The 26869-nt window shown below is 38.2% G+C and overlaps 1 protein-coding gene and 1 pseudogene across 3 annotated transcripts in view; one reads left to right on the top strand and one right to left on the bottom strand.

Annotated features, from left to right (window-relative positions):
• The window catches only part of Cnot4 (CCR4-NOT transcription complex subunit 4), a 108221-nt gene that overhangs the window by 30473 nt on the left and 50879 nt on the right, over positions 1-26869 (top strand). For all 3 annotated transcript variants that reach the window (XM_028768459.1, XM_028768458.1, XM_028768460.1), the window contains exons 2-3: positions 19997-20262; positions 22041-22238. In XM_028768459.1, coding sequence (XP_028624292.1) covers positions 20089-20262; positions 22041-22238 — 372 coding nt within the window. In that variant the 5' untranslated portion in view covers positions 19997-20088. The remainder of the gene's footprint in view (positions 1-19996; positions 20263-22040; positions 22239-26869) is intronic.
• LOC114622046 lies at positions 7009-15671 on the bottom strand (annotated as a pseudogene).

Here is a 26869-nt window from a genome sequence, read left to right as displayed (position 1 = left end):
TCCCCCCCCCACAACATGTGTATAAGTGTTTTGCTAGTATGTATGTATGTATGGCACCATGTGTGTGACGATGCCCACAGAGGCCAGAAGAGGGCATGAAACTGAGAAACTAAACTCAGAGATGGTCATGAGCTGCCATGTGGGTGCCAGGAATTGAACCTAATTTCTCTGCAAGAGCAACACATTCCCTTAATTTCTGAGCCTTTCCTCCAGCTTTTACTCTTTTTTTTTTTTCAAGATTCACTTTTTTTATGTGCATATATGTGTGGCTGAATGTATGTATGTGTATTCAATGCTTTCAGATGTCAGAAAAGGCCCATTCATTCTTTAACATTTCTTTCATTTCTTTAATCTTTCATAGTACACACACACACACACACACACACACACACACACAGTGTATTTTGATCCTTTCCCCCACTATCCTCTCATCTCTCCCATCTTTTTTACAGTGCCTTTTCTTCCCAAGTCAAGTCTTCCTTACAGTTTTATGTGTCCCCCACCTCCCCATACATGTATTCCTGTGCACACCCCATGGGACTTAATTAGGGCTGCTTACATGAAGATGGGTAGGGGAAATACCAGTTGCTACACCACTAAGGAACATACCTTCCCTTCCCCCATCACAAACATTAACTAAGTACTCTTCTGGGAAGGGTGAGCTGGCTGTCTATGATAGAGGTTGCTGAACTCAGTCTTCTGAAGGTCTTGTATAGGTCTCATGTAAGTAACCACTGCTAATGTGAGTTCATGGGTGCAGCAGCCATGTTCTGTCCTAAAAACAGCATCTCACAACACTCCTCACTAGCCTTTGGTTTTGATACTCATGTTTTCCCTTCTTCAGCAGTGTTCCTGAGCTTGGCAGAAGAGGGTGGTAGTACAGATGTCCCATTATGGCTAAACACTCACCAGTCCATTATTTATTTTCAGGACTTGGACCACTTATTAGTCTGTAGTAAGCTTCCCCTCCTGAAACTGAAGCTTCACATGTTTCTTCTTGAGAGCTTTATCTTGCTTATTTTATTCTTTGGCTAGCATGGTCTCACTAAGTAGCCTACTTGCTATGTAGACCAGGCTGGTCTTAAACTTTCAGTAATCTTCCTGCCTGTCTTCCCCAAGTTCTGGGATTATAGGCCTCAACCACTGTGGCTGCCGTGTGTGGTACTTTTCCTTTATAAAGAGACAGCTGTAGCTGGAATCACAGGCATGTGCTATCATGTCTGACATGTATGTTAATTTTGAATTTTATGAAATTCTTTTTTTTAACCTCAAATATTGCACCAAGACAGCCATATTTTTTTACCCCGTGTAATTTTAATTCCCTGCTTGTAATCTTTGTGAATTAGATGAAAGGCTGAAGCTTTATTGCTTAGGTATTCTATAACAAATTGTAAGGTAGTTCTCTTTGCTTTGTAGGACTGTTAACTCTGAATCCCAGAATTTCTTCCATAATTTTACATTTTTGATGTCTCGTTTTGAAACTTCTCTTTCAGTGATGAGATTCTTTTTTGTTTGTTTCTGTTTTTGAATTTTTGGGACAGCTTCTCTCTATTATCCAATGATGAGATTTCAAAATATGAAATTATTTGCCTTTGACTTCCCTTTTGCTTTGATTAAGCTTAATTTTATATATATATATTTTTATAATTATATATATGATTCTATAATTTATAATTATATATATATTATAATTATATATATATATAATTTTTTTTTTGTCACCTGGGAAATATAGCAAGTCAGTTCAGATGCCCCAAATTCAGGTCTTGGTACTGACTTAACTCAGATTTTTAACTTTGTTAAATTGACTAGGAGAGTGTAATAACTGCTAGGCAAAGTTGAAGCAAACTATTAACTTAGGCTAAATTTCCAGACATAAAGTTATTTGACTGGAGGATATTACCACTGGTGTGGATTTTTTGCATGGTGTTGAGTTTCAGATACTTATGATGCCATGGCAGTATGTAATTTTAGTGTGCTCTTTAGAATTATGTATCACTTTTAAGATATTTTACTTTAGTAGTTTCTTAGACATTTTGATATGAAAGTTGTTTATGTTTTATTATATCTTTGCAAGTTAGTAGGAGCAAGACTTCAGAAGTAAGTTAAAAACATGCTAGCTTTTTACCCCTTGTGTTTCTAGGGATGAAACCCAAGGTCCTTGGGCATATTAGGCAGGTGCTCAAAACTGTTAACTCTTAACCAAAACATTTATTAATAATGCAGCCTTCTATGCTATCACTAATATGTTGAGTCAGAACCAGTTTAAATAATTATGATTGGTTATTAGCATAATGAAATACAGCATTCTTGGAAGGAAAGCCTTGAAGAGTATTACTATCCTCCTCTTAGAACAGAAGACATTGTTCTTTTGTCTTATGCCCTTCTAGATTCTGAGTAGAATAATCGGCTATTTTTATCTTCAGTTTCACACACTGCTTAAATCTATCTTTGATTGAGACAGTTTAGAAAATTGTTTTTTACTTCTTTGGCAGTTAGTAATATATTTCGCCCGGAATTAAAAAAGATTTTTGTTCAGTGTATTAGTATTTATTTATTTATTTATTTATTCTATTTTATTTTTTTAAAACCAAGAACATTAGTAGAGCTCTACTTTCCATTATTGCTATTTTAAAAGTTTCTTTTTTTTTTTAAAAGATTTATTTATTTATTATATGTAAGTACACTGTAGCTGTCTTCAGACACCCATATGAGGGCATCAGATCTCATTGTAGATGGTTGTGAGCCACCATGTGGTGGCTGGGATTTGAACTCATGACCTCTAGAAGAGTAGTCAGTGCTCTTAACCGCTGAGCCATCTCACCAGCCCCAAAAGTTTATTCTTATCTTAAATTATTTGTATATGTCTGTCTGGGGATGTATGCACATGAGTGCAAGTATTGTGGAGTTCAATAGCAAGTGTAAGGTCTCTTGGAGCTGGATTTATAAGTGGTTCTGAACTGCTCAATATGGGTGCTAGGAACTGAACTCAAGTTGTCTGTAAGAGCAGTATGTGTGTCCTTAACCACTGAGCACCTCTGTAGTTCTCATTATTACTGTTGTTGTTGTTGTTGTTGTTGTGTGAGTGGGTGTATGTGTTGCGGCTCACTCAAATGAAGGTCAGAGGATAACTTTGTGGAGTTGGTTTTCTCCTTTTATCTCAATGTAGGTTCCCAGCATTGGACTCAGGATGCCACGTTTGCAAGGCAAATCATTTCTCTGGCCCCTACTTACTGTTTTGTAAAATGGCTTTTGACTGTGAGAGTTAAAAAATACCCTTTTAAGTGAAGATATCACTAGCTCATTTATCAGAAAATAAGAAACACCTAAATGAGAGGTTAATTAATATTTTTATTTTCCTATTCATGACACCTTTAGGACTTACTTGTATTCAAACTTTCAAGCTAATCACTTCATTCTGTAGAAAGCTAATCAAGAAACTTGATTCTGTAGAAAGCTAATTATCTTTTTTCATGTCCAGAAGAAAATAAACTATGCCTGGCATGATGGTGTAAGCACTGAGGAGGCAGGGGCATGTGGATCTCTTGAGTTTGGAGCCAGTCTATAGTGTGTTTCAAGCCAGAAAGGGCTACATAGTGACACCACATCTAAAAAATTGCATTCTTGTCTTTTGAGATACTCATTTTAACTTTTTCAGTTGTTTTCATAATTTCTCAATTGCATATTTAAGTTTTTTTCTTTATAATATCTTGTAGAACCAACTGTATATTATACGGTTAGTTTAAAAGGGTTCAGTGCTGTGGGGCGCTTTCTGCTATGATATGTTAGTACTGAAGTACTAACAAACAGTGTCCTTTGGTTAGGTGTAGGGACACTGGTTGCAAAGCAGTGTGTAGGTTAGTGACATTAGACAGTTTAGAAGAAAATGAAGCACTTAATTACCCAAGGCAGTATAAAGCTCAGAGAAGTGAAAGAAATATTTGTTAGCAATTTTGAAGGCTACTATAACTTTATCTCTTTATAATTTTGTTTCTCAAAATGTCACTTTCTCTGGGCTGGCAGTAGAGATGAGTGGTAGAGCTTGTACTTCGTCTGCACGAGGCCTGGGTTTAGTCCCCACCATTCAACTTTCCAAACACACATACACAACACATCAGTTTATGCCCTGAAATCAGTTTTTCACAGTGATTCTACCACTGTAATTTCTTTTCTGATGCTTACTTCCAATTTTAGTTCTAGTTGTGAAAATGCTGCTTTTAGTCATTTCACAATTTTTATGAAAATATATAATTTGCCAAATTTGTAGATGCTTAGGTTTGATTAAAAAGTAGTGCCTTAAAAGGTAGTTTGAGTGGGTCTCTGAATTGTTTGGGCAAGTATACTCACTTTTTAAAAACCTTTCTTACACTTATTTCTAATATGCATATAGTGCAAGTGTGCACTCAGATTGTTCTGCTTTTGTCATCAGAACTTAGTTCTGCCTGTTTATGTAAATAGAATAATTTTGTGATTGGCTTTTGTACCAAGAAAAGTACATGTCCCACTTGTTCATACATTCATTACTATCAGTAGTTTTTTCCTGAGCCTTTTTTTTTTATATTCTTTTGAAAGATCTGTTTATTCATTTGTATGGTAGACTTTTTTCCCCCATTATGACTATTATGAGAAAGATATTTATGAACATTTGTATATAGGCCCTTTGTGGATCTTTTTTTTTTTTTTTTTTGGTTTTTCGAGACAGGGTTTCTCTGTGTAGCCCTGGCTGTCCTGGAACTCACTCTGTAGACCAGGCTGGCCTCGAACTCAGAAATCCACCTGCCTCTGCCTCCCAAGTGCTGGGATTAAAGGCGTGCACCACCACTGCTCGGCGGATCATATTTTTATTTATTTATTTTTGACTAAATTTAGTTTTTGTAGATCTCGAGTTAAAAGGTTTACAGGGGCTGGAGAGATGGTTCAGCAGTTAAGAACACTGGCTACTTTCCAGAGGTCCAAGGTTCAGTTCCTGGTACCCACAAGGCAGCTTACAACTGTCTGTAACTCCAGTACCAGAGCATCTTACACCCTCACACAAGACATAAATGCAGACAAAACACTGATACACGTTTTAAAATGCTATTTTCATAAGTATTTGGAACATAGTGATAGAAGTGTATGGAAACGAGAGCTGAATCAAAGGCTGTGATGTGGCTCAGGAGATGGATTATTTGGTAAAACTGTTGACGTGTGGACCTGAGTTCAAATTCTCAGCACAGACATAAAAAGCTGAGCATGACCATATGTGCTCTTAAAACCTCAGCCACTTTTTGTAGTGAAGAGATAGGAGGATCACTGGGGCTTGGGCTTCAGGTTCTTTGAGAACTCTGACTTAAGTGAGTAAGGTAGAGAGTTATAAAACAGGACACCTGGCCTTCTCTGGTTTCTGTATGTGGATGGGCCACATGCCTACACATGCACTTGTATACAAACACGTATACACACACACACACAATTTAAACAAGGCAAGGCTACTTCTTTTATAAGTGCCATATAAATAGTTGTATTCCAAGTACAAAATAAATCCATGGAATAATTTAAGATAGGAAAATAAAATCATCAAATTCACTTTTTTTTTTTTGATTCTTCAGCTGACAGCAAGAGGGTTTATTGTACATGAGTTACACTTGGCCACAAGAGAGAACAGAACTAGTCCAGAATGCCAGAGCTCCGGGGCAGAGGGCCAGTGGGACTGGTTTTGGTTGTAAGAAAGGCAATCATTTTCCTAGGTGATCTCGGCTAGGTTGACTTTCCAGGTCTACAGAGACTTGGTACCGACAGCAGCATACAGTCCCAACAGCTTGTCCCCGGTGTCCTGGGTCTTCAGCACCCCTCACTTCTGCTCCCGCAGGCTTCGTGGGTGCACAAGCTGGGTTCTACTTGGACCTCTGCCTTATCTTTCTTCTCTTGTGCTTCAGCCTGCCCATTCTCTTCTTCCGCCACTTCCCTCTCATGGCGCAGGAGTCTCAAGGAAGATGGCGCTAAGACTGAGAGAGAGGGGAGTTCAGCCTACTGTTATTTAATCACACATTTTTACTCTCACTACTTCTAAAGAATATATTAAAGATCCAATAAAGAAGTTGTGCCAGCAAGGACTCTTTATAAATGACAGAAGACATGATCTAAACTAGTTTAGACAAAATTTGGAGGGAATTACATGAATCAGAAAATCAGGCAGTATCATTCATTCTGAAAGCTTTAAAATACTATATGTGTTTGACTCAAATTAATACTTGATCAGCTCTTCTGAACTCTGTACATGTTCATTTAGGAATGAAGGAATCTTTGAATAAATGAAGAATCTGGAGTGTATCTGGGTTTTTTTGCTCTTCCTTTCTCCATCATGTGGTCTGTCCTACTGGGGTAGTTTTCAGACTTATCCATTTCTTTTCTGTCTCCATTACCATGATACTGCTGATTTCTCTGTTTTTCGAGTGTCATTTACAAGTTTATATGCTTCCTTTCCATTGCAGCCACTGAAGGTGTGGAATTACTTCAGCTGTGGTTCTATATGCTTTTTGCTTTTTACCTTAACCTGTGTAGATTTAATATCCAAGATGTATGTGTGTGTGTGTGTGTATGTATATATGTATGTGTATATGTGTGTGTGTGTGTGTATAAATATATAAATATTAGAAATAAGTCTTCCCACTCCTGTGCTAGGATTCACTTTCCAGTCCTGTGAGGTATGTGGTATATTAACTATAAACAATCTACACACTAAAATTTGTTTTTTTTTTTTTTTTTTTCAGGAAATATTTTATTGACAACCAAGGATATAGCCATAAGAGAGGGAAGCACACGGGACTGCAAACTAAAGCCCAATAGCCAGCAAGGGCCATTTGGGCCAGGAACACTGCACCCTGGGGTCCTTACATTCTCCCACCAGCAGACACACAAGATTGGGCATCCAAGGGAGGGGGCAGTGGCTCTGGTGTCCCAGAGAGTGAGAGGATATGTGATGCCACATTATGAGCGGCAGGGCAAGGAGGTAAACGGAGCCAAGTTTCTTCATTGTGCAAGACCACCTCCTCCTCTAAGAGCCAACACCAGGTGGAGGACGGAACCACCTAGAATCCTGTAATCAGCTGCTGTCTTCTCATCATTCGTCTGTTTGCCACTGTAGATGATCCGCTGCTGTTGTGGGGGATTCCTTCCTTTTCTTCCACATGCTCTTTGATTTGCTCCACCTTGTCTGTGGGTTCGATGTCGATCTCAATCTCCTTTCCAGTCAGCGTCTTCACTTTAATTAGTATCTTCCTCCCAGGTTGGGGTTGCAGGCGGCTAGAGTGCTGCTTCTACCACTGTGGTCACTGCTGCTGCTGCTGCTCGGCATTGGGTTTTAAAGTGGTATTTATTGTAACATTACAGTGAACTCTATACTAATTTGCTATGAGGAAAAGTAGAAAAAAAAGTATTTTTTTCTTCTATAATTTAAAGTCAAGGGAGAAATGTATGAAAATTGACGCAAATTTCTAGTCGTGTTTGAGAGTGGGGAAAAGTTTATTCCTTTGTCCAGAGTCTATAGATTGCTTCCAAATTGGAAGAAACACATTAGTTTTTTGTTACTGTTCTAATGCTGTGAAGACACCATGATCAAGGCGACTTATAACAGAATAAATTTAATTGAGGGCTTGCTTACAGTTTCAGAGGATGAATTTATGAATTTGTGATAGGGAATATGGCAGCAGGCAGGCAGGCAGGCATCATGCTGGATCCACAGATTGGAGCCAGAGAGAACAAGACTAGGTCTTGCATGGGCTTTTGAAATCTCAAAGCTCACCCAAAGTGACACTTTGTCCAGCAAGGCCACACCTCCTAATCATTCCCCAGTTTATCAACTAGGAACCTAGTATTGAAATAATGAGACTTGTGGGGGCCACAGTAGTGTCTGTGTGTCTATTTGTCTGTCCGTCCATCCATCCATCCATCCATCCATTCATCCATCCATGATTTATTTTTTAATTGTGCATATGTATATGTGGGTATTTGTATGTGAGTGCAGTTGGCCTTGAAGGCCAGAGAGGAGGGCATTGTATCCTCTGGAGCTGGAGTTAAAGGCTGTTGGAAACATCCATTTGGGTGCTGAGAACTGAACTCAGGTCCTCTGTAAGAGCAGCAAGCTTTCTTAACTGCTTCTAGATCTGTATTTTGATTTTCTAAGTTAACAGTTGACTTTAAATTTTGACAAGAAAGTGTATAAAAGTGTTAAATAATTTAAAGCACCAACATTTTTCTCCTTTCCCTTTTCTTCGTTCTTAAAAATCCCACCTTGTTTTTTCCTGTGACGTTTAGATGTTTTGAAGATTTTACATTATAGGCTATTGACTAATGAAAGTTGACTCAGTGTGATAAGAAACTCATGGCATCGTGGAGTAGAGAGAGTACTACAGTAATTTGTATAGCTTTATTTAGATTATGGCTAATAAGGTTGAAATCTCAAAGGACCTGAAATTTACCTGTGTAAATAGAATAAAAGGCACGGAGGATACAGTCAGTATACAGACATTCCTTGCTAGCATCATTATGTCTGCTGTTACATCTGACGTTGTAGATGTACTTCACATCCCTTGCTAAGCTTATCCCTGAACGTTTAACACTGTATTTGATACCTTTACCTGTAAATGATATTTTGGATTTGTTTCCCAGTGTATATTAATAATTGCAAAACGTTATATTTGTTTTATATATCCAGTGATTATAGTACATTTTCTGTGGTTGTTAACTTTTTCTTTTAACTCAAGGAATACTATTTTAGATTACATTTTTACCTATTTTATTGCACTAAGAGTATCCACAATGTTGGTTATGTAAAGAGCAGGCATCTTTTTAAAAAAACAACTATTTGTTTGCTTTGAGATAGGCTCTCATGTATTTCAGGCTGTCCTCAAACTGGTTGAATAACTGAGGATTACTTTAAACTTCTGGTCCTGTTGTTTCTGCCTCCCAAGTTTTGGGATTATAGTTTTTGTCAGCAGCTGGCTGGCTGTATGCAGGGCTGGAGGTTAAACTTTTAAGCATGCTAGGCAAAACACTACCACCTGCCCAACATCTCTATCCTTTTTTCTTTTTAACCTGAAGAGCTTCAGTTTTAACTAGAAAGTTAACAATATAACCAATCCATTTTCCTTAATTGATTTTCAGGAAATTAGAATTCTTAAATTGTTTGTTAATATCCTGTGACTTATTTACCCTTCAAGTCTGAAGAAAATGCTTAATTTATTAATTTCAATAGATTTTTATAGCACCACTGACATAACATTTAGTCTAAAATCCTACAATTGAAAGAATTAAGAATAGTTAGTGTTAGGACCTGGAGAGATTACTCAGTGGTTAAGAGTACTTGCTGCTCTTACAGAGGACCTGAGTTCAGTCAGTTATCAGCACCCATATGGTGATAAGGGATCCAACATCTGCTTCTGATTGTGTTCCTGAATACAGGTATCTGCAGTAAGACACATAATTAATTAGGGTATGTACACACACACACACACAGACACACACACACTACAATCCTATGGCAGGTTAAAACTTAACATTAAAAGTTTAACAAATTTCAACTTTATTATTATATTTTATTGAATTAAGATTTCCAAATATCTGTTAAGCTTCTCTAGCTTTTTGGAATGGTAACAGGATTAACTTAATGTTTTTCATGTAGACACTGTTGACTTTAAGGGGAATATTTGGTACATAGACTTGTCATTACTATTTTCATCATACTGAGGGAATTTTTAATTTTTATTTTAATTTACTCAAAATTTGATATTTTTCTGTTTTGGAGATAGGGTCTTATGTAAAGCAAGGCTGACTTTCAACTCCTGACCTTTCTACATCTGCCCCCAATTTCCCCCTTTTTTTTTTTTTGTTTTTCAAGACAGGGTTTCTCTATATAGCCCTGGCTATCTTGGAACTCATTTTTTAGACCAGGCTGCCCTTTAATTCAGTGATTCCCTAGCCTCTGCCTCTCTGCCTCTGCTTCTGGGGTGGTATAATTAAAGGCATAGACCACCACTGTCAGTCCTACTTCTGCCTCTTAAGTGCTGCTGGATTGGAAGTATCACCCACCATGCTCATCTGTGACTGTTCTTGCTGCCTGTTTCCTCTTCCTCTGTTGTTTGGAAGAACTTGTCTAAGTTTGATATATTATTCTAAATATTTACGTGTTTAATAAATATGCATGCATGTATGTGCATAGGCATTCAGATGTCCTCAGAGGCTAGAAAAGGGTGTTGAAGTCCTTGGAGCTGGAGATACAGGGGGTTTTAAGTTGTCTGGTGTAGGGTGCTAGCAACTGAATTCCAGTCCTCTGCAAGAACACTTAGTTCTCTTAAGCTGTCTCTCCAACCCTGAAAGTTGATATTTTAAAACAAATTAAATTACATTAACATGTAGAGGATAACTGTCTTGTCTTTCCAAGTGCTGGGATTAAAGGCATGTGTCACTATTGTCTAGTTTCCTCTTCCATTTTAGAAAATTACTTTCCTGGTATCTAAGCATTTTTAAAAAATATTAAATTTACTAACATGCAGTTTCTTTAGTATTTACTGTTACTTTTAAATATTATATCTGTGATAATGTAATGTCTATTCCTCCCCTCCATTTCATAGTTCTGAAATAATATTAATGATAGAATTTCTAATTGTTGTAATTTTAGGTTGTAGTAGAGTATGTATCAGTTACCATGTGAAAAGAGTTATCTTTTTATCCCTAGTTTATGAAGAGTTTTATAATTTGTGTGTATGTGTGTGTGTGTGTGTGGGCACGTGCGCATGTGCCCATGCATGGCATGTGATGGCCAGAGGAGAATAGTAGGTGTGTTTCTTTATTAGTCTCCATCCTAGTCCCGTGAGACTGGTACTCTGACTCAATCTCAGCTTCTTCATTTTCACTACACTGGCTGACTTAAGTAGCCTCTGGAACCTGCTTACCTGTGTCTACCACTGATGACATTTAAGGCGTGAGATTATGTCTGCTATTTCTTGAGATAGATACTACTTATTACGATTTATTGAGGCCATGCATAATTTTGACCTAACAAAGTCCCTGTACTCCTGAAAGTTCTATAGTGCGATCAGATTTGGTTTTGCTAGTATTGTGTCTAGAATAGTTTAAATCTGTTACGTTTCTCTATTAGGATTTTAGTATTAGATTTATTGTCTAGTTTCCTCTAGGTTTATTTTCTTCTGCTTCCCTATTCTTGTCCCTCTTCCACTTCTGTCAGTTTACCCACTAAGTACAAATACGGCATGCTTATTGTTGATACGATTTTAGCCTTTTAAGGAACATAATCTTATAAATCTAATTTTTCTAACTAGAGCAAGTTTTCTTAATAGGGTTGTCACCTGGGTTATTAGAAACATCAGGGAAATTCAGGTTCTCATGAATGTGGATCTGTGCTTAGTTAGTTTATTTTTATATATTGCTCTGTTGAAGTGGGATTTTTTTTTTTAAAGATTTTTTTTTGCTTTTTAAATTATGTTTGTGTCATGGTCATTGTTAATGTGAACACAGTGCCTACAGAGTCCAGAAGAGGGCATTATCCTCAAACTGGAGTTACAGGTAGTTTTGAGCTACTCAACTTCCATCCATTCTGGGAAAGAAATATGAGTCCTTTGCAAGAGCATTATGCACTCCAAACTGCTGATCATCTCTCTGACCCATCCCCCACATTTTGATCATTAATGCTCCTAGAAGTATGGTGGGTCTCACCAACAGTTTACATAATCTGCCTAGTTTTGGAACATTGGTGAGATAATAAAGTACTAATGTTCTAGTCACTGTGAAAGTTTTAAGTTATTTCTTCTTAATATTTATATTTTTATTTCTTATTTTTTAAGTGTAAGCATAGTTTACAGCTATTTAACACTTGTTTTTGTTTAGTTTTTGGCTTTTCAAGACAAGGTTTCTCTGTATAGCTCTGGTTGTCCTGGAACTTGTTCTGTAGACCAAGCTGGTCTCCAACTCAGAGATTTGCTTGCCTCTGCCTCCTGACTACATCCCATTAAAGGCGTGCGCCACCATCACCTGGGTATGTAAAGCTTTTTATTATAACTGTTTATAGCACCGGTTTCATTCTTTAATTATCTTCATTAGTATACTGTAGTTTTATATAATGTAATGAAATAGGATGGTTTTTAACATGGGAAGACTATGATTATATTACAAGAGAATAGTATTAATATTAGTACCAATATTACTTTATTAATTTACTAATAATAAATAAGTAAATTTTATTGATTTACTGCTAGTTAAAGTATTACAAGTATCATAAGTACTTGTAAGCAACTAAATATCAGCTTAATTTTCATTATTCACTTTGGGTATTTGCTCTTTATTCTTGTCTTCCCATTTCTCTTCACTGTTGTCATGGAAACCATTTTCTTTTTAGTTAAACCTAGTATTTTCCTTCATTATTTCAAACTCACTGCTATGTAACTTTTTTTGTTAAAACTTGTTTTCCAGACCTTCATTTTTCTGAACTTTAATTTCTTACTGTTTATATTTCATTTTCAATTTTACTTTTCTTTGTCCCATCAAAATTCTTTTAGCTGTTGTTTTTTGAGTCAGCATCTTCCAAGCCATCCTTGAAATCCCAATGTAGCTGAGGGTGAGCTTCTGAGAACTTCTGATCTTCCTGTCCACATTTCCTGAATGCTGGGATTACAGACAGGGTACTCACTATGGCTGGTCAATAGATTGCTGGAAATTGAACCCAAGGCTTCGTTCATGATTTATAAGCAAGCAGTCTACTAACCACCCCACACCCCAGACCTTAGTTTTTCTATATTTTACTAGGTTTCTTTTTTCCCTACAAAATACTGGGCTTCATTTTGACAATTTTTTTTTCTCCTTCCATGACATATGAAACTTTACCCAATTCTAAATTTAGTGGTAAATTTCTCTCATTTGTAGTTTTATATGAGTAGTATGGTTATTTAGATGTTTACTGAGTGTGATGGTTTGTATATACTTGGCCCAGGGATTGGCACTATTAGGAGCTGTAGCCTTGTTGGAGTAGGTGTGTCACTGGGGGTATGGGCTTTTATACCCTCTTCTAGCTGTCTGGAAGCTAGTCTTCTGCTAGCTGCCTTCAGAACAGGAGGTGGCACTCCCAGCTCCTCCCACATCATGTCTGCCTGATAATGCTGATGACGCTGTCATGCTTCAATAATAATGGACTGAATCTCTGAACCTGTAAGCCAGCCCTGATTAAATGTCATCATTATAAGAGTTGCCTTGGATATGGTGTCTGTTCACAGCAGTAAAACCCTAACTCAGACACTGAGACTCCAACATTAACATTTTGAAAATATTTTACTAGTATTTATGAATATTTTGGGATATAATGGTGCCTGATATTTGGACCATGTAGGATTCAGAAAGGTCTTGTTTTTATTGTATTTGTAGGTATATAGTACTGTAATTTCTTGATGTTTGTCTAATCATCAAATTTCTTCCAAGTTTGTGGATATTTTTTGTTCATATGAGACAAGATCTTGCTATTTAGCCTAGATTGACTTTGAAATCTCTGTAATTCTACCTTGGTGTCCTCAATGCTAGGAATACAAGTGTGTGCTACCATATTGAGCATTTCCCTCTCCCTCCCTCCCTTCACCCCTCCTGCCCTCCCTCCCTCCCTCCTTCCTTCCCTCCTTCCCTCCTTCCCTCCTTCCCTTCCTCCTTCCCTCCCTTCCATTTGTTTTCTCTAGGTATCCCTGGCTGTCTTGGAATTCACTCTGTGGTCCAGGATAGCCCTGAACTCAGATATCTGCCTGCCTCTGCCTACTGAGTGCTAGGATTAAAGGCATGCACCACCTAACTTTTTTTTTTTTTTTTGAGATAGTTTTGTGTGGAGGCTTGGAACTCTTTCTATGTAGACGAGGATGGCACTTTCCTTCCCAAATGCTGAGATTAAAAACACATGTCACCAAGACTGGCAAAAAGATTTATTACTTATTTGTGTGTATGTGAACATGTGTGTGGCTACTCATGGAGACCAGAGGAGAGTAATGGGTCTCCTAGAACTATTGTTCAAAGACTGTGAGCCTGCAGCCAGTGTGAATGCTGTTTCTCAGTGGTGGTACTTTTAAAAATAATAAAAGCCATGTATTGACTATTCGTTTGTACATCCAAGCTGGTTGAATAGGTTTGCATTGCCATGAATTTAAAGCTTTCTCCCCACTTTATTTGGGGATGGATGTTGATGGACAAATGTGTTTCACAATTAGAATCCATCTAGTTTTTTGGTATAAGTAGCCTTTATTTTTCTATTTTTCGCTTGTTTTTGTTGTTTTGCTTTGCTTTGCTTTAACTTACTGTGTTTTGCTGGAGTAAAACTCAGGACCTTGGGTATGTTAGGCAAATCCAGAACTTCTGTGCAGTAGCCTTAGGGTTTTGCTTTTGAGACTACCTTGCTATGTATAGCCCAGCCTGGTCTCTGCCTCTCAGGAGCTGGCATTATGGGAGTATACACAACTCCTGGCCATTATGTTTAGAGAAAAGTTTTCTTTTGGTGTCTGAGACTTTCATATACTGAAGCTCAGGCAGGCCTTATTCTTTCAGTAATTCTTCTGCCTTTGCCTCAGGAGTACTTCAAGCATAGATATGTATTTCTGTAGCTAGATACTGTTGGAAACACTCTGCTGTATTCATTCTCTTCTGAGACTTTGCATGTGAATATAAATTTGGTAAACAATCTTTCTCCCCCACTTTTCATCTATTCTTCATGAATTTTACACTAGGCACCCCAATTCCACTCTCCTTGTCCCTCCATATCCTCCTACCACCCTTGCAAACTCCCTCCAAAAGAAAACAAAGAAACAAAAAAATCTTGTCATGAAAGCTGTGGTGAGTCACGCAGTACACTCCTTTGCCCAAACTGTTTATTTACAAATGTTCATTGCACTGAGTCATTGGTTTGGTTTGGGGCCTCTGGCTTCTGCTGTACTGTCGATACTGGATCCTCATTATCCTGTGTCATTGAGATTCTGCAGCTTTAGTGTTGCAGGACCGGCCCCCAGCTGTTCATAGATGGGGTAGATAGATGTTGGGGTGCAGTAACTTAAAGCCCTGGGTCAGGGTCTGGATGGTAGCTGAATTGGTCAGCTGGCCAGCTCTCCTGGGCCTGTGTCACCAGGGTCAGCTCTCCCATCCCTATGCCACTGAGAGGCCAGGGAAGGGCAGGGCCAGCTCACCCTTTCTCACTCTCTTAGGGCCAGCTCTCCAGTAAGGGGCGTGGAGCTCATGGCTGTGGTCCTCAGGTGAAGTGTGGGTCCTGCCCTCCTGAGTACTGTACTAGGCAAGGGGTGAGGGCCAGCTCTCCTGCCTGCTGAAGGCAGCAAAGGGAGGGGCAAGGGCACCCACACGCCAACATGTCAGATATGATGTGGGACAAGCTCTTGGGAGTACTTTGAGGGGTGGAAGCAGCTCTTCTGCCTGCTGAAGGCAGTGAGGTGGGGGGCTCAATTTCTCCTGGGCCTACACCATCACAGATGCAGGATGGGGCCATCCCTCCTGAATACTGTAGCTTTTGAGGGGAAGGCCAGCTCTTCCATATCCATGTCACCATTGCCAATTCTTCTGCATTGTCCAGGCAAGGGGTAGGGCCAACTCTCCTGCACTGTCCAGGTTCGGGATGGGCCCAGCTTTGCACAGTCCTTGGACATCAGCATTGTCCCAGATGGTGGCCCAGACCAGGGACATGCATCCACTTGGTCTTTGGTGGTAATAGACCTCTGCTGCTACAGGACCCCAGACCCAGACATGGCCCTTGGCAGCAGCATGGGCCAGAACATCACCATGGCCTCAGCTCAGGCTGCTCACTGGGTGTTCCTCCCCTCCCTCACATCTCCAGTTCTGCCTCCCTTCATAGTGCACAAACCAACCCGCTTCTCTTTCTCGTCTGTCTCTCACCCACATACTAGCTCATCCCAGTGGTTCCCGCTCACCTCAGCCACATTTGCATTGGGTGGCCCTCTCAGGAAATGTCTGTTAGTAGTACAATCAATCAGTCCTGCATAAAACAGAAGGTTTATAATTTATTTTTATTTTGTACTTTGATGTATTGACTGCATGTGTGTCTGGAACTGGAGTTATAGTTGTGAGCTGCCATGTGAGTGCTGGGAATTGAACCCTGGTCCACAGGAAGAGCAGCCAGTGCTTTTAACCATGGAGCCATCTCTCCGGTCCCACCATTTTAGTTTAATGCTATAAAACTTAACATTCTAGATTTTACTGAGTCACAATAGAAAGATTAGGAAAATAAAAACCTTTTCCTTTTTTTTTTTTTTTTTAAGAAGGATTAATAGCTTTTCTGTGTTTTAGGTCTCTTAAATATTTTATTATTTAATTTTATCCTGAGTGACTGTCTAATAGTATCTAATAAAACCAAATATTCCATCAAATTTCCATATGTAAATTTGATTCTGTATGTTTGTTTACCAAATTTTAAAGCCTATTTTCAGTTCTGTATTAAAAATCACAAGTAGATAACCTTATTTTTGCTATTTTATGAATTCTGTCTCAAGGTTACATTTCTTCATTCTCCCTTCCTGTGCTTCACTCAGCCAAAACACTTGAAAAGGTAGACTTCCCTATGAAACAGTGTTCACCCTCACGTCACTGAAGTGAGGGCAGGATGACAATTATAAAAGATGGATGGATCTACAGTGATTGCTTACTAAAAAGAACTCTCGATTGGCAACATATTCTCTGATCAGAATTTAAGAGTTGATAGAAACTGAGTGGCTGGTAAGAGATTTGGGTGACGAAAGAGGTTGAATTTAACTGTGTTACGCATGGCTTAAAACAAACAAAAGCTCCTTGGAAGTTCAGGCTAGAGTCATCGATACTCCAGTGTGAGACAGTTTGATCTTTGTATGTAGCCTGGCTGGCCTAGAACTCTATGTAGCTCTCCTCCTTTAAGCCTTTGAAGGCCTGTGGGTGTATGGTAGTATATTATGGTCTGGGTTCTCCCCTCCCTTCTGGACAGCTCCCTTTCCCACCCCATGCCTTACTAGTTGCTTCTTTGGAACTGTTGGTCCAGAAAATCCTTCAGGCTTCAGCTTCTGAAGTCTTTGTGACTACAGGCATGTGCCATACTTAAGTATTTTCTTCTTGAATTAATATTTTCCATTGTGTTCATCGCTACTGATACACTGTAAATTGATATAAACAACAATACTATAAGAACAAATTTGTAAGTCCAGACTAACTAAGGGAAAAATTGTTGCTATCTGGACATATTTCTTTCAAGTACAGGGTTGGTTCCATCCTTACAGACTTTTAAACAGGTTTGCCCTTCTGTTACGTTGTTTCTCTGGAATCTACCTGTTTTTTTGTTTGTTTGTTTGTTTGTTTGTTTTGTTTTTCTGAATTGAAAATATCAGATACAAGTATTTCTCTTTTAACTTGCACAATTGTGCTAGAAAGCTAATTAGTACTATACTTTTTAGTCTTTAATTCTGTGAAGATTTGATTTTATCTTATCAATAATACTTTTATCAAGCTCAGCCTTTAATTTCTTAAACTTCTAGCTGCCTTCCAAGTGCTGGGATTAAAGGTGTGCGCCACCACCACTCGGCTGCATGTATTCATTTCTACAAGTTCATAAATAGGAGAACATTTAAAGAGGAAGCAAACTATCTCTGACCCTGTGAATAAATAACACATATGATTTGCATGCATTTCTTGTGAGTCACTTCTTTAGGATTTTCATTCCTTCATACTTACTTCTAGAAAGCTGTAATTTGTAGTATGTGTCTGTAGTACAGTATAAATAGATGTAGACTTTTAATTCAAGCCAAGTTTATATATACAGGGCTTATTATATAGAAAAAGAGTTAGATAGTAATTCTCCAGCTTGTTCTTTGTAAAGCCTTAATAAAGAATAGATCTCTTTCTAAGTCAACTTAAATAAACTTACTAAATCTTGTGTCTTTTTTTCTTTGTTTTTTAAAGCCAGGTTTTCACACTATAGCCCTAGATAGCCTATAGCAGCATTCTTGTATCATCCTGCCTCTGCTTACTGGTGCTGGGATTATAAACATTCTCAGCTTGATTGCTGTATCTAACTCTTAATCATCTCCCCTTTGATGGATGCTATGTTGGGCAATATTTTGCTCTTTGATTATAATGATTGCTGAACATGATATAATGCTTGGTATATGTAAGTATTTGTGTAGAAGAGCTTCTATCATAGGCAGTATATTAAATTTAAAAAGTCCTTATCCATTTGCTGTCTGTCTGTCTGTCTGTCTGTCTACCTGTCTACTTTTAAAGATTTCACGTGTGCTTAGTGCCCTCAAAAGCCAGAAGAGGGTATTGGATCCTCTGGAACTGGAGATGGAGACGTTTAAGAGCTTCTGTGTGGGTACTGTGAACTGAACCTAAGTTACTTGTCTTTAATTTTGTTCTTTTCATGTTAGTAAGTCAACTGTATCTTTTTATGGGATGTCATTTTGGATGAGCTGGGCTTAAGTTGGGGAAGGAAAACCCACCTTTTTTCCCCCCAACCTTTTATAGTAGTTTATTATGCCAGATAAGTGTCTAGTCACTTTTGGTTATTACTTTATTTATTTTGTTTTTTTGAGACATGCTTCTCTGTGTAGCCCTGGCTGTCCTTGGAACTCTCTATGTTAGACAAAATTGGCCTCGAACTCTGAGACCTGAGTCTCAGAAAAAAAAAAAAAAGAGGTTTATTTTATTATAGTATAAATTAGAAATGTACTAGTGTTTCTTACTGTTTATAAAATGGTCCATCCCATCTGTATTGATTTGTAGTGTGATTTCTGTTAGAAATTAAAATTTTATTATTTATCTATGGGCCTATTTCTTAGTTTTTAGTTTCTTTGATGTTTTCTCTACTTCTAAGTAGTAAGAAGTTACAGCTTCATCCAAGACAGTTGAGTATCTGATAGGGCTAGTCATCGTATTTTTCCCTCAAAAATGTCAGTTATTCTCATATACTCTTCAGTGAAGCCTTTAGAAACAGTTTTTCATATTATGTGTGTTGTTTTTAAACCATTGTGATATGATTCTGATGAGAAATTACATCAAGATGTAGATTAGTTTACAGCTTTTCCAGTTTGACCTGCAGATAGTGATTTCAACATACTTTTAGTATGGAATTGTTAATTGTGGTTCCATAACTTTAAAGAATTCACATTTCACAAAGCATGATTGAATAGAAAGATCTATTTGTTCTCTGCCTGATTTCTTACAGGCTTTTTGTAGCACTTACTGTTGGAATGTTTTATAAATCTGTTTGCTCAACAATTTCTTTTTACTGGCATAGTATTACATAGTTGTAAACAGTTACGCTATGCTTGTTTAGTTTCAAACTATATTTTTCTGGCAATACCAGATGATACTAGTATGTAACTATAAGTGATTAAATCTCATTCTTATCGATCTCTTTTGTAAATTGTGATACATTTTGGTATATCATAATTGTTGTGTTCCTTTAGATAGGTGGCAGTATTAGCTTTTAAGTGAAAGATAAATACTTCAGTATGCATGGTTTTAAATTTATTATTATTATTATTGTGAAAGAGAATGAGTATGCTGGCGTGCGCATGTCATGGTGTGTGTAGAGGTCAAAGGAACACATTCCGGGGTTGCCTTCTCCCCTGTGCACTCTGGAGATGGTGCTCAGGTCAGCAGGATCTCACAGCAAGGGGCCTCTTACAGAGCATCTCCGTGATCTCAGGGTTACTTTAAAGCTGAAGATGCAGTTTTAATTTAATTTAATTTAATTTAATTTAATTTAATTTAATTTTTCCTAAAATGTGTTATAAACAATGTTTAGATTAGCATTAAATGTCTTAGCTGGAAAAAAAACCAAAATAGGAATTCTTTTACATTTCTCTTGCATTTGAAACCTTATAATGCCAGTTCTTCTTGATATACAGAAATTTTCTGAAATCTGTCCTTTATTTTAGCAAAAAGTTAGTATTTTTCCTGTAGTGAATGGTATGTTTAATTTCTTTTCTTGCAGGTCTTCAGAATTCTGTATTTTAGCTCTCAGTGCTGAATTACCTTCTCCCTTAAATTATTATAAACTTTTGCTGCTGTCAAATAAACGTGAAGATGTCTCGCAGTCCTGATGCAAAGGAAGACCCTGTGGAATGCCCTCTTTGCATGGAGCCCTTGGAAATAGATGATATTAACTTTTTCCCTTGCACCTGTGGCTACCAGATATGCCGATTTTGTTGGCATCGAATTCGCACTGATGAGAATGGGCTTTGTCCTGCATGTAGAAAGGTGAGTCCTTCAACTTTATTTTGCTTTATAGGTTTTTTACTGTCCAGTATTAGCTGTATAATTTTTTTCCCCATGAGTATGAGTGATTGGTTTTAAAACAAACGTGTGACCTTTAAGATAGGATGAAGTAGAAAGAGCGGTGGATTGAGAGTCAGGGTCAGGTGTTGCCTTTGTTGTGTTAACTAGCTAGCTATTTGACATCTATCAAGTCGTATGACCTCTCTGACTAAGGAGATAGACACAGTCTTGATGCTTACTGATTAAGATGATTGGTAAAGAGCTAATGAGTTTGGATATGTTAATATGGAACTAAAAAAAAATGGTCTGTGTTCGTGTGTGGGGTGATTTTGCTTTAATTTAGTACTAAATAGGAGAGGTGTTTACCAGGGTTAAGAAGCAGAGAGGGGCATTCTGGCACTCAGTTACCTTTGCCCTTTTTATTTAGTTGTTTATGGGACAGTGACACCCACATTAGGATGGGCCTTCCCTCCCCAGTCCTTTCTGGGAACACTGTTAGAGACATGCCTAGAGGTGTGCCAGGTTGGCATTGAAAGTTACTCCTCACATTGTCCTTGGGAACTTTACTTCATTTTAAGCAACTCCTCTTCATTTACTGCGTTATTAGTAGTACTGATAACTGATTCTTTAACCCTTACCTGTGTGGGACATATTTTAACTTTTCACTTCTACAGAAACCCTCTGGTTAAATGTGATTCTCATCTTACAGATGAGAAGGCTGGGTCAGAGTGGTCATATGGTTTTAGAGCAGGTTGGCTGGAATTCAAAGCCTGGCACTCTGATTCCATATTCTTGTTCCACCACTGGCTCTGACATTAGCTATAAGAAGGAAAATACATATACAAAAACCTATAGAGATTGCTAGTATTTTTGAAGGCACAATGATAATTGTTTTATGAGTATTATTTAATCGTTACATCAATTATTAGGATTATTTGTAATTTATACATGAGAATACTGAGGTTTAGGGACTGAGTTATTTATAGGCTTATGACTAGATAATATTAGAACTAAATTTGAACTCTTGAGCTGGAGTCTAAGTATTTATGTCCTTCCTTCCTTCCTTCCTTCCTTCCTCCCTTCCTTCCTTCCTTCCTTCCTTCTTTCCTTTCTTTCTATTAGATTAGGAGTATGTTTAAAAACAAGAAAAGGGTAGGGCCGAGGATGTGGTCTAGTAGGTCAGGTGTCTCCTGTGCACTCCTGCGGACCAGAGTTGGAGCCTGAGCATCCATGTAAAAGGCAGGCATGTTTCTATGACCCTGCCCCGAGGGTTAGGGAAGGATCCTAGAGCTTGCTGGCCTGCTGGGATAGCTACCAGTGAGCAAGCATACATACCTGCACATATAAACAAGTATATAACTTAATATTTTAGCACAAAGTAGGATGTTTTTAAATATTTGTTGATTATAATATATAAAAATCCATATTTTGTTGAAATAATTACTTTGTTTGCCTTTCTATACAGAGTCTTAGTAACATAATTATCTAAGAACTTTGCAAGGTATTATGGGAATACCAAGACTGAGTAGTTAGTTTTGTTGTTTCGACATTTGTGTTAAATGTGGTCTTTGTTAAGCTTTAAAAAATAAGTTTTAGAACTTTTAAGTTTTATTAAATAAAAGTATATTTTAAAGCAGTTGAAACTGTTAGAAGATGGGAAATCAGCAATCACACACCTGCCATTCAGAATTGGATATTTATCATTTATTCAGGCTTTTTATTTATTTAATGTTGATTTGTCTTGTTTGTTATACTTATAGCCATATCCAGAAGACCCAGCAGTTTACAAACCACTTTCCCAGGAAGAATTGCAAAGAATAAAGAATGAGAAAAAACAGAAACAAAATGAGAGAAAACAGAAAATCTCAGAAAACCGAAAACATTTGGCTAGTGTACGTGTTGTACAAAAAAACCTTGTATTTGTTGTAGGTCTGTCACAGCGCCTAGCAGACCCAGAAGTAAGTCCTCTTCTGCTTTCACTGTCAGTGTGATAGTCTTACTGTGTTTGCCCATCTTATTTGAGAATAATAGTTGGCCTGATAAATTGTAAGGCTCTTCTGAAAATAATAAAGTTTTGGAGAAAGTATGAATAATAATAATTTTTAATGATGGTTACAGACCAGTGGCCAAAGCTAGGTGGTGGTGGCACACTCCTATAATCAGAGCACTTGGGAGGCAGAGGCAGGTAAATCTGTGAGTTAGAGGCCAGCCTAGTCTGCAGAGCAAGTTCGAGGACAACCAGGACTACACAGAGAAACCCTGTCTCAAAACAACAACAACAAGCCAACCAGTTGTGATTTTTAGGCATGCCTTAATCTTTCTGGGTTTCAGTTTCCTCAGTTGTAAAACTAAGGGCTTGAACTAAAAATCCCTTTAGTGACGGTAGCTTGTGAAAATAGACAGTGATCCTGTCACCCTTAAAGCTAATACGGGTTGTGGATAGTTCTGTAGTTTCTTTTGGTTTTGTTTTGTTTTCCTTTTCCCTTTCCCTTTCCTGTGGCTGTGTGGACCAAGTAATTGAAGGCAAAGTTACTTGAACCTAATAAGAAATCTTAACCAGCTGTCAAAATTGTAGTGTGTGTGTGTGTGTGTGTGTGTGTGTGTCTCAGTGTATGTGTGAAGATCAGAAGAGGAGTTTGCAGGACTCCATTCTCTCCTTCCACTGTGCGGGTTCTGGGATCAAACTCGGGTCAACAGGCCCAAGAGTGAGTGCCTTTAGCCCTGAGCTATCTCAGTCCTCCCCAAGTCGTAACTCTTGTTCATTCAGAACTGTTGTACTGTATCATCATTCTTTACATTTGTCATTGTAAGTAAACTTTAGGGAAAGAAGGAGAGTTTGACTAAGTGAAATGAGAGACCAAGTCCTTTCTGGTTCAGTTCCCTGATTGATGGCTCTTAACCTTTCTCTTTTCTCCTTCTTCAGTTAGGCTTACCAAAGTTACTCTGAGCTCATGTTTTCTTGTGGGCTTTGCATCTGCATCTGTTAATTTTTAATTCCACTATACCATGAAAGGCTTATAAGATTGTTGGGAAAGAAAATTGAAGCTCGTGTTAGCTAGAATGTTCGCTTTAGTAGGAGAGAGCTGAATTTGTAGTTTTCTAGAATGAGTCCTTGAAGTGAGTTTGAGGAGTGTTTCTCATGATGCTGGGCTTAGCTCCGGGTTAGAACAGTCTCTTAGGCCCCTTCCAACAGCTTTTCACTAACGGGCAAATACCTGGCTGGATAGTGGAGTGTACTTAACACAAGATGTATTTTGATTCATAGTTTCTGTCTGAGGTTTTAGTCCATTGTTAGCTAGCACCATTGCTGTGGACCAAAGGTTAGATAGATCATCCTGCCAGAAGCTGAGTGTGACAGAAGAGGCTACTCATTTCATGCAGCAAACAGACAGAAAGACTGACAAAATGAGGGTGAAAACAAGATACCTTTCAAAGGTACACCTCAGAGACCCACTTCATCTGCATGGGACCCACTTCACATAACTTGTACCACCTCCCAGTAATACATTCAGTTATGAATCCAGCAGCAAATTGACCACTGATAGGCCATAGTTTTCATATCTACAAGCTGCAGACCAGGCCTTCAGTATATGATGTTTTAGGCGGTTAACTTCATATCTAACCATAACTGAACCTACTTCTCTTTTTGTAAAGACTAGAAAAGTATATATTCATTGATTGATGACTTTGTTCTAAGGCTTTAAAATTCCTCTAAATCAATAGAAGAGGATCTTAGGGAGCTGTTACTTGAAACAACCTCATGAGCATTAGAAATGGATGCAACTCAGTTAATTACTGGGATCTGGAGGAGTAAGGGTGGTTACTGTGGAAGCCCGACCTGGGCTCAGTCCCTGGAGCCCATGTAACTGGAGAAGGAGAGCAGTAATTCTGCAAAGCTGCAAAGCCGTCCTCTGACCTCCACACACACACCGTGGTACATATGCACTTCCCTCTCCTGGCCTCTGCCGTTACACACAAAGAATCACTAGGATTCTAGGTCCAGGGACTGTGGCTGGTGTTTTATATCATAGTGAAAAGACCTGCTTCTCTGCAAAGGGATTGGTCAAGAATTCATACCTGTAATCTGAACATTCAGGATATTAAAGCAGGAGGGTCATGGGTTTGAGTCTAACCTGGCTACTTAATGAGTCCCAGACCATCCTGAGCTAAAGAAGTAAGATCCTGTCACAAGAAACAAAAATAAAATATTTTAAACAGAAAAGGAAATATTAAAGAAAGAGTTCATTTTAGACCCACAGTATCACTTGAGCAGTCACTTCTCCTTTGTTTGGAAGCTTCCATTTTTCTACTTTCCTCAGGCAGACAGAATCCCACCTCCTCTGACCACTTCCCTTGAACATGACCAAACCTTTGCACTAATTTGTCTCTTTGTTCCATTCAACCTTGCCTTTATGAAAATGTTTTATTACTCTGTGTGTGTCTGTATGTGTGTGTCTGTATGTGTGTGTCTCTGTGTGTGTGTGTTTCCATGCTGTTGAGGGCGCATACATTCATGATGTGGAGGTCCTAGACTAACTTTGTGGAGCTGGTTCTCTTTTGCCTTTATCTGACTTCCAGGCTTAGACCTCAGGTTGTCCGATATGCACAGCCAGAGCTGTCGCCCCTGCGGAGCCAGCGCTCTGGCCCACTCTATCCTTTGCTACTTTTCCCTAGCTTCCTGATTACTTTGCCTTTCTGAAATTGCTACCTGGGTAACTTCCTGGGACTTCATCTTGATGTGAGAGCTTTTGGGTGTGAGTTTACCTTTTGTTTATTTATGTATCTTTAGTTTAACTAGCTCTAGTATTGGAAGCAATGCGGAGCCACGTCTACAAGTAGATTATCAGATGTATTCTTTTATTAGTCAATAGAAAATAATTTAAGAGCTATGGTAATTTGATGACAATTAAGAGGTAATTATATATCTTAAAAGTCCTAGAATTTCAGGTTTGTGGAGATATTCATTCCTAGTTAAATTTTGAGTTTTGTGAATATATACAATGCTTGATACTGAAGATAAATTAGGTAGCAAGCCAGTCATAGAGTATACTCAATAGCAAGTTTACAGGCTAGTGGGGAAGACAGAATTCAAGTGCTCACACATGCCTGAGCATTTATGAAAAGAGAAGATGGGGACTGGAGAGATGGTTCAGCAATTAAGAGCACTTATTGCTCTTGCAAAGAACCTGAGTTTGGTTCCCAGCACCTTCATGGCTCACAATCATCTTTAACTTCACTCCCAAGGAATCGACTCCTCTTTTGGCTCTGAGGGCATTGCATGTATATGGTGAGCGTACATATATGCAGAGAAAACACACATACAAAAACAAGGAAAAACCCCCCAAAACCTCCCTAAGCAAAAGATAATTAAGACCAGCTTTGAGAATTAATAGTATTAGCTAGGCAGCAAATAAGGTCAGATAGTATCCCAGGTATATGGTAGCTCTAGAGAGCATTCAAGAGTTTGCACTAGAAACTGAGGCAGACAGTTGAGTGGCTTGTTTGTTATGGTAGGTCTTCTATTTTGGTGTATTCTGTCCTGATGACTGCTTTGTTAATCCATTCCTTATTCACTTGTGCAGCATCTGATTGCCACCTTTTGTTTCTCTTAGTAGTGTCCATGAATATTTAACTATGTCCCCAAAGAATATTTCTGCCTTCATTTTATCAGTTGTTTAGCCAAAATCTAGTGTTTGTGTTAATATGCAATGCTTAAATTTTTTGCATTTCTTTTACTGTAAAAGCCTGTTTTATGTTATTGATGTACACATCCATGTTTTTGTTTTTTAAGACCAGAATCTATTGTTGCTACTTGCCTTGAACTCTTGAAAATCCCTGTTTCAGCCTTCTGTTTTATGAGCCCCACACCTAGATTTTTATGTATTTTTTTCATGTAATACTAACATGACTAAGTTTTTTATTTAAAAATCTACTGATTACCTGTACCATGCAGGCACTATGTAAGACACTAAGCATTCAGAGGATACAAAACAGTGCCTGCTTATCTGCAAAAGTTAACAGTCTGTGAGGAGCACTGTGTTGCTTTAGTGGCATATAGGGATAGCCCCAGACCGTTGCTGGGAAGGTATACTGGTCTTTGCTGTCTTTGGGGTAAACTGTTTCCTGCACAGGGAATGCCCAAGTGTTTTTGAATGAGAAAGACATCTTTATGAAGTCTTTGGAAGGTTAAAATTCAGTGGTTGGGGTAAGTTGAGTGGCACTTAGTTATGAAGGCTTTGCCAACAGTGCTGAGGAGTGTACATTTTATTCTAAAGGCAGTAGTGCAGAGCTGTTGAAATTTTTCAAGAGTAGAATGACACGTACCATTTTGGCTATCAGATGGGCATGTCAATGTATTTTATACCTATCTTATTTGCCATGAAGGCGTTATATCCAATTGTTTGCCAGAAACTATTTTTCTAAACCAGTGGTCTTCAACTCTAAAAGTAGTTCATTATCCACTTAAAAATTTTTTTATAATATTATATAAAACATCTTTTTTTGTTGTTAGGTCACATTCATTTGCATTTTACCTGCATTATTCTTATGTGGTATAGAGTAGTTGAATTACAAAATTTTGGGGAAAGAC

This window comes from Grammomys surdaster, unplaced genomic scaffold, assembly GCF_004785775.1.
Source record: "Grammomys surdaster isolate TR1022 unplaced genomic scaffold, NIH_TR_1.0 186, whole genome shotgun sequence".
NCBI classification, from domain to species: Eukaryota; Metazoa; Chordata; class Mammalia; order Rodentia; family Muridae; genus Grammomys; species Grammomys surdaster.
Note: the sequence above shows the minus strand (reverse complement) of the source record. Positions and strands in the feature narration are given on the sequence as shown.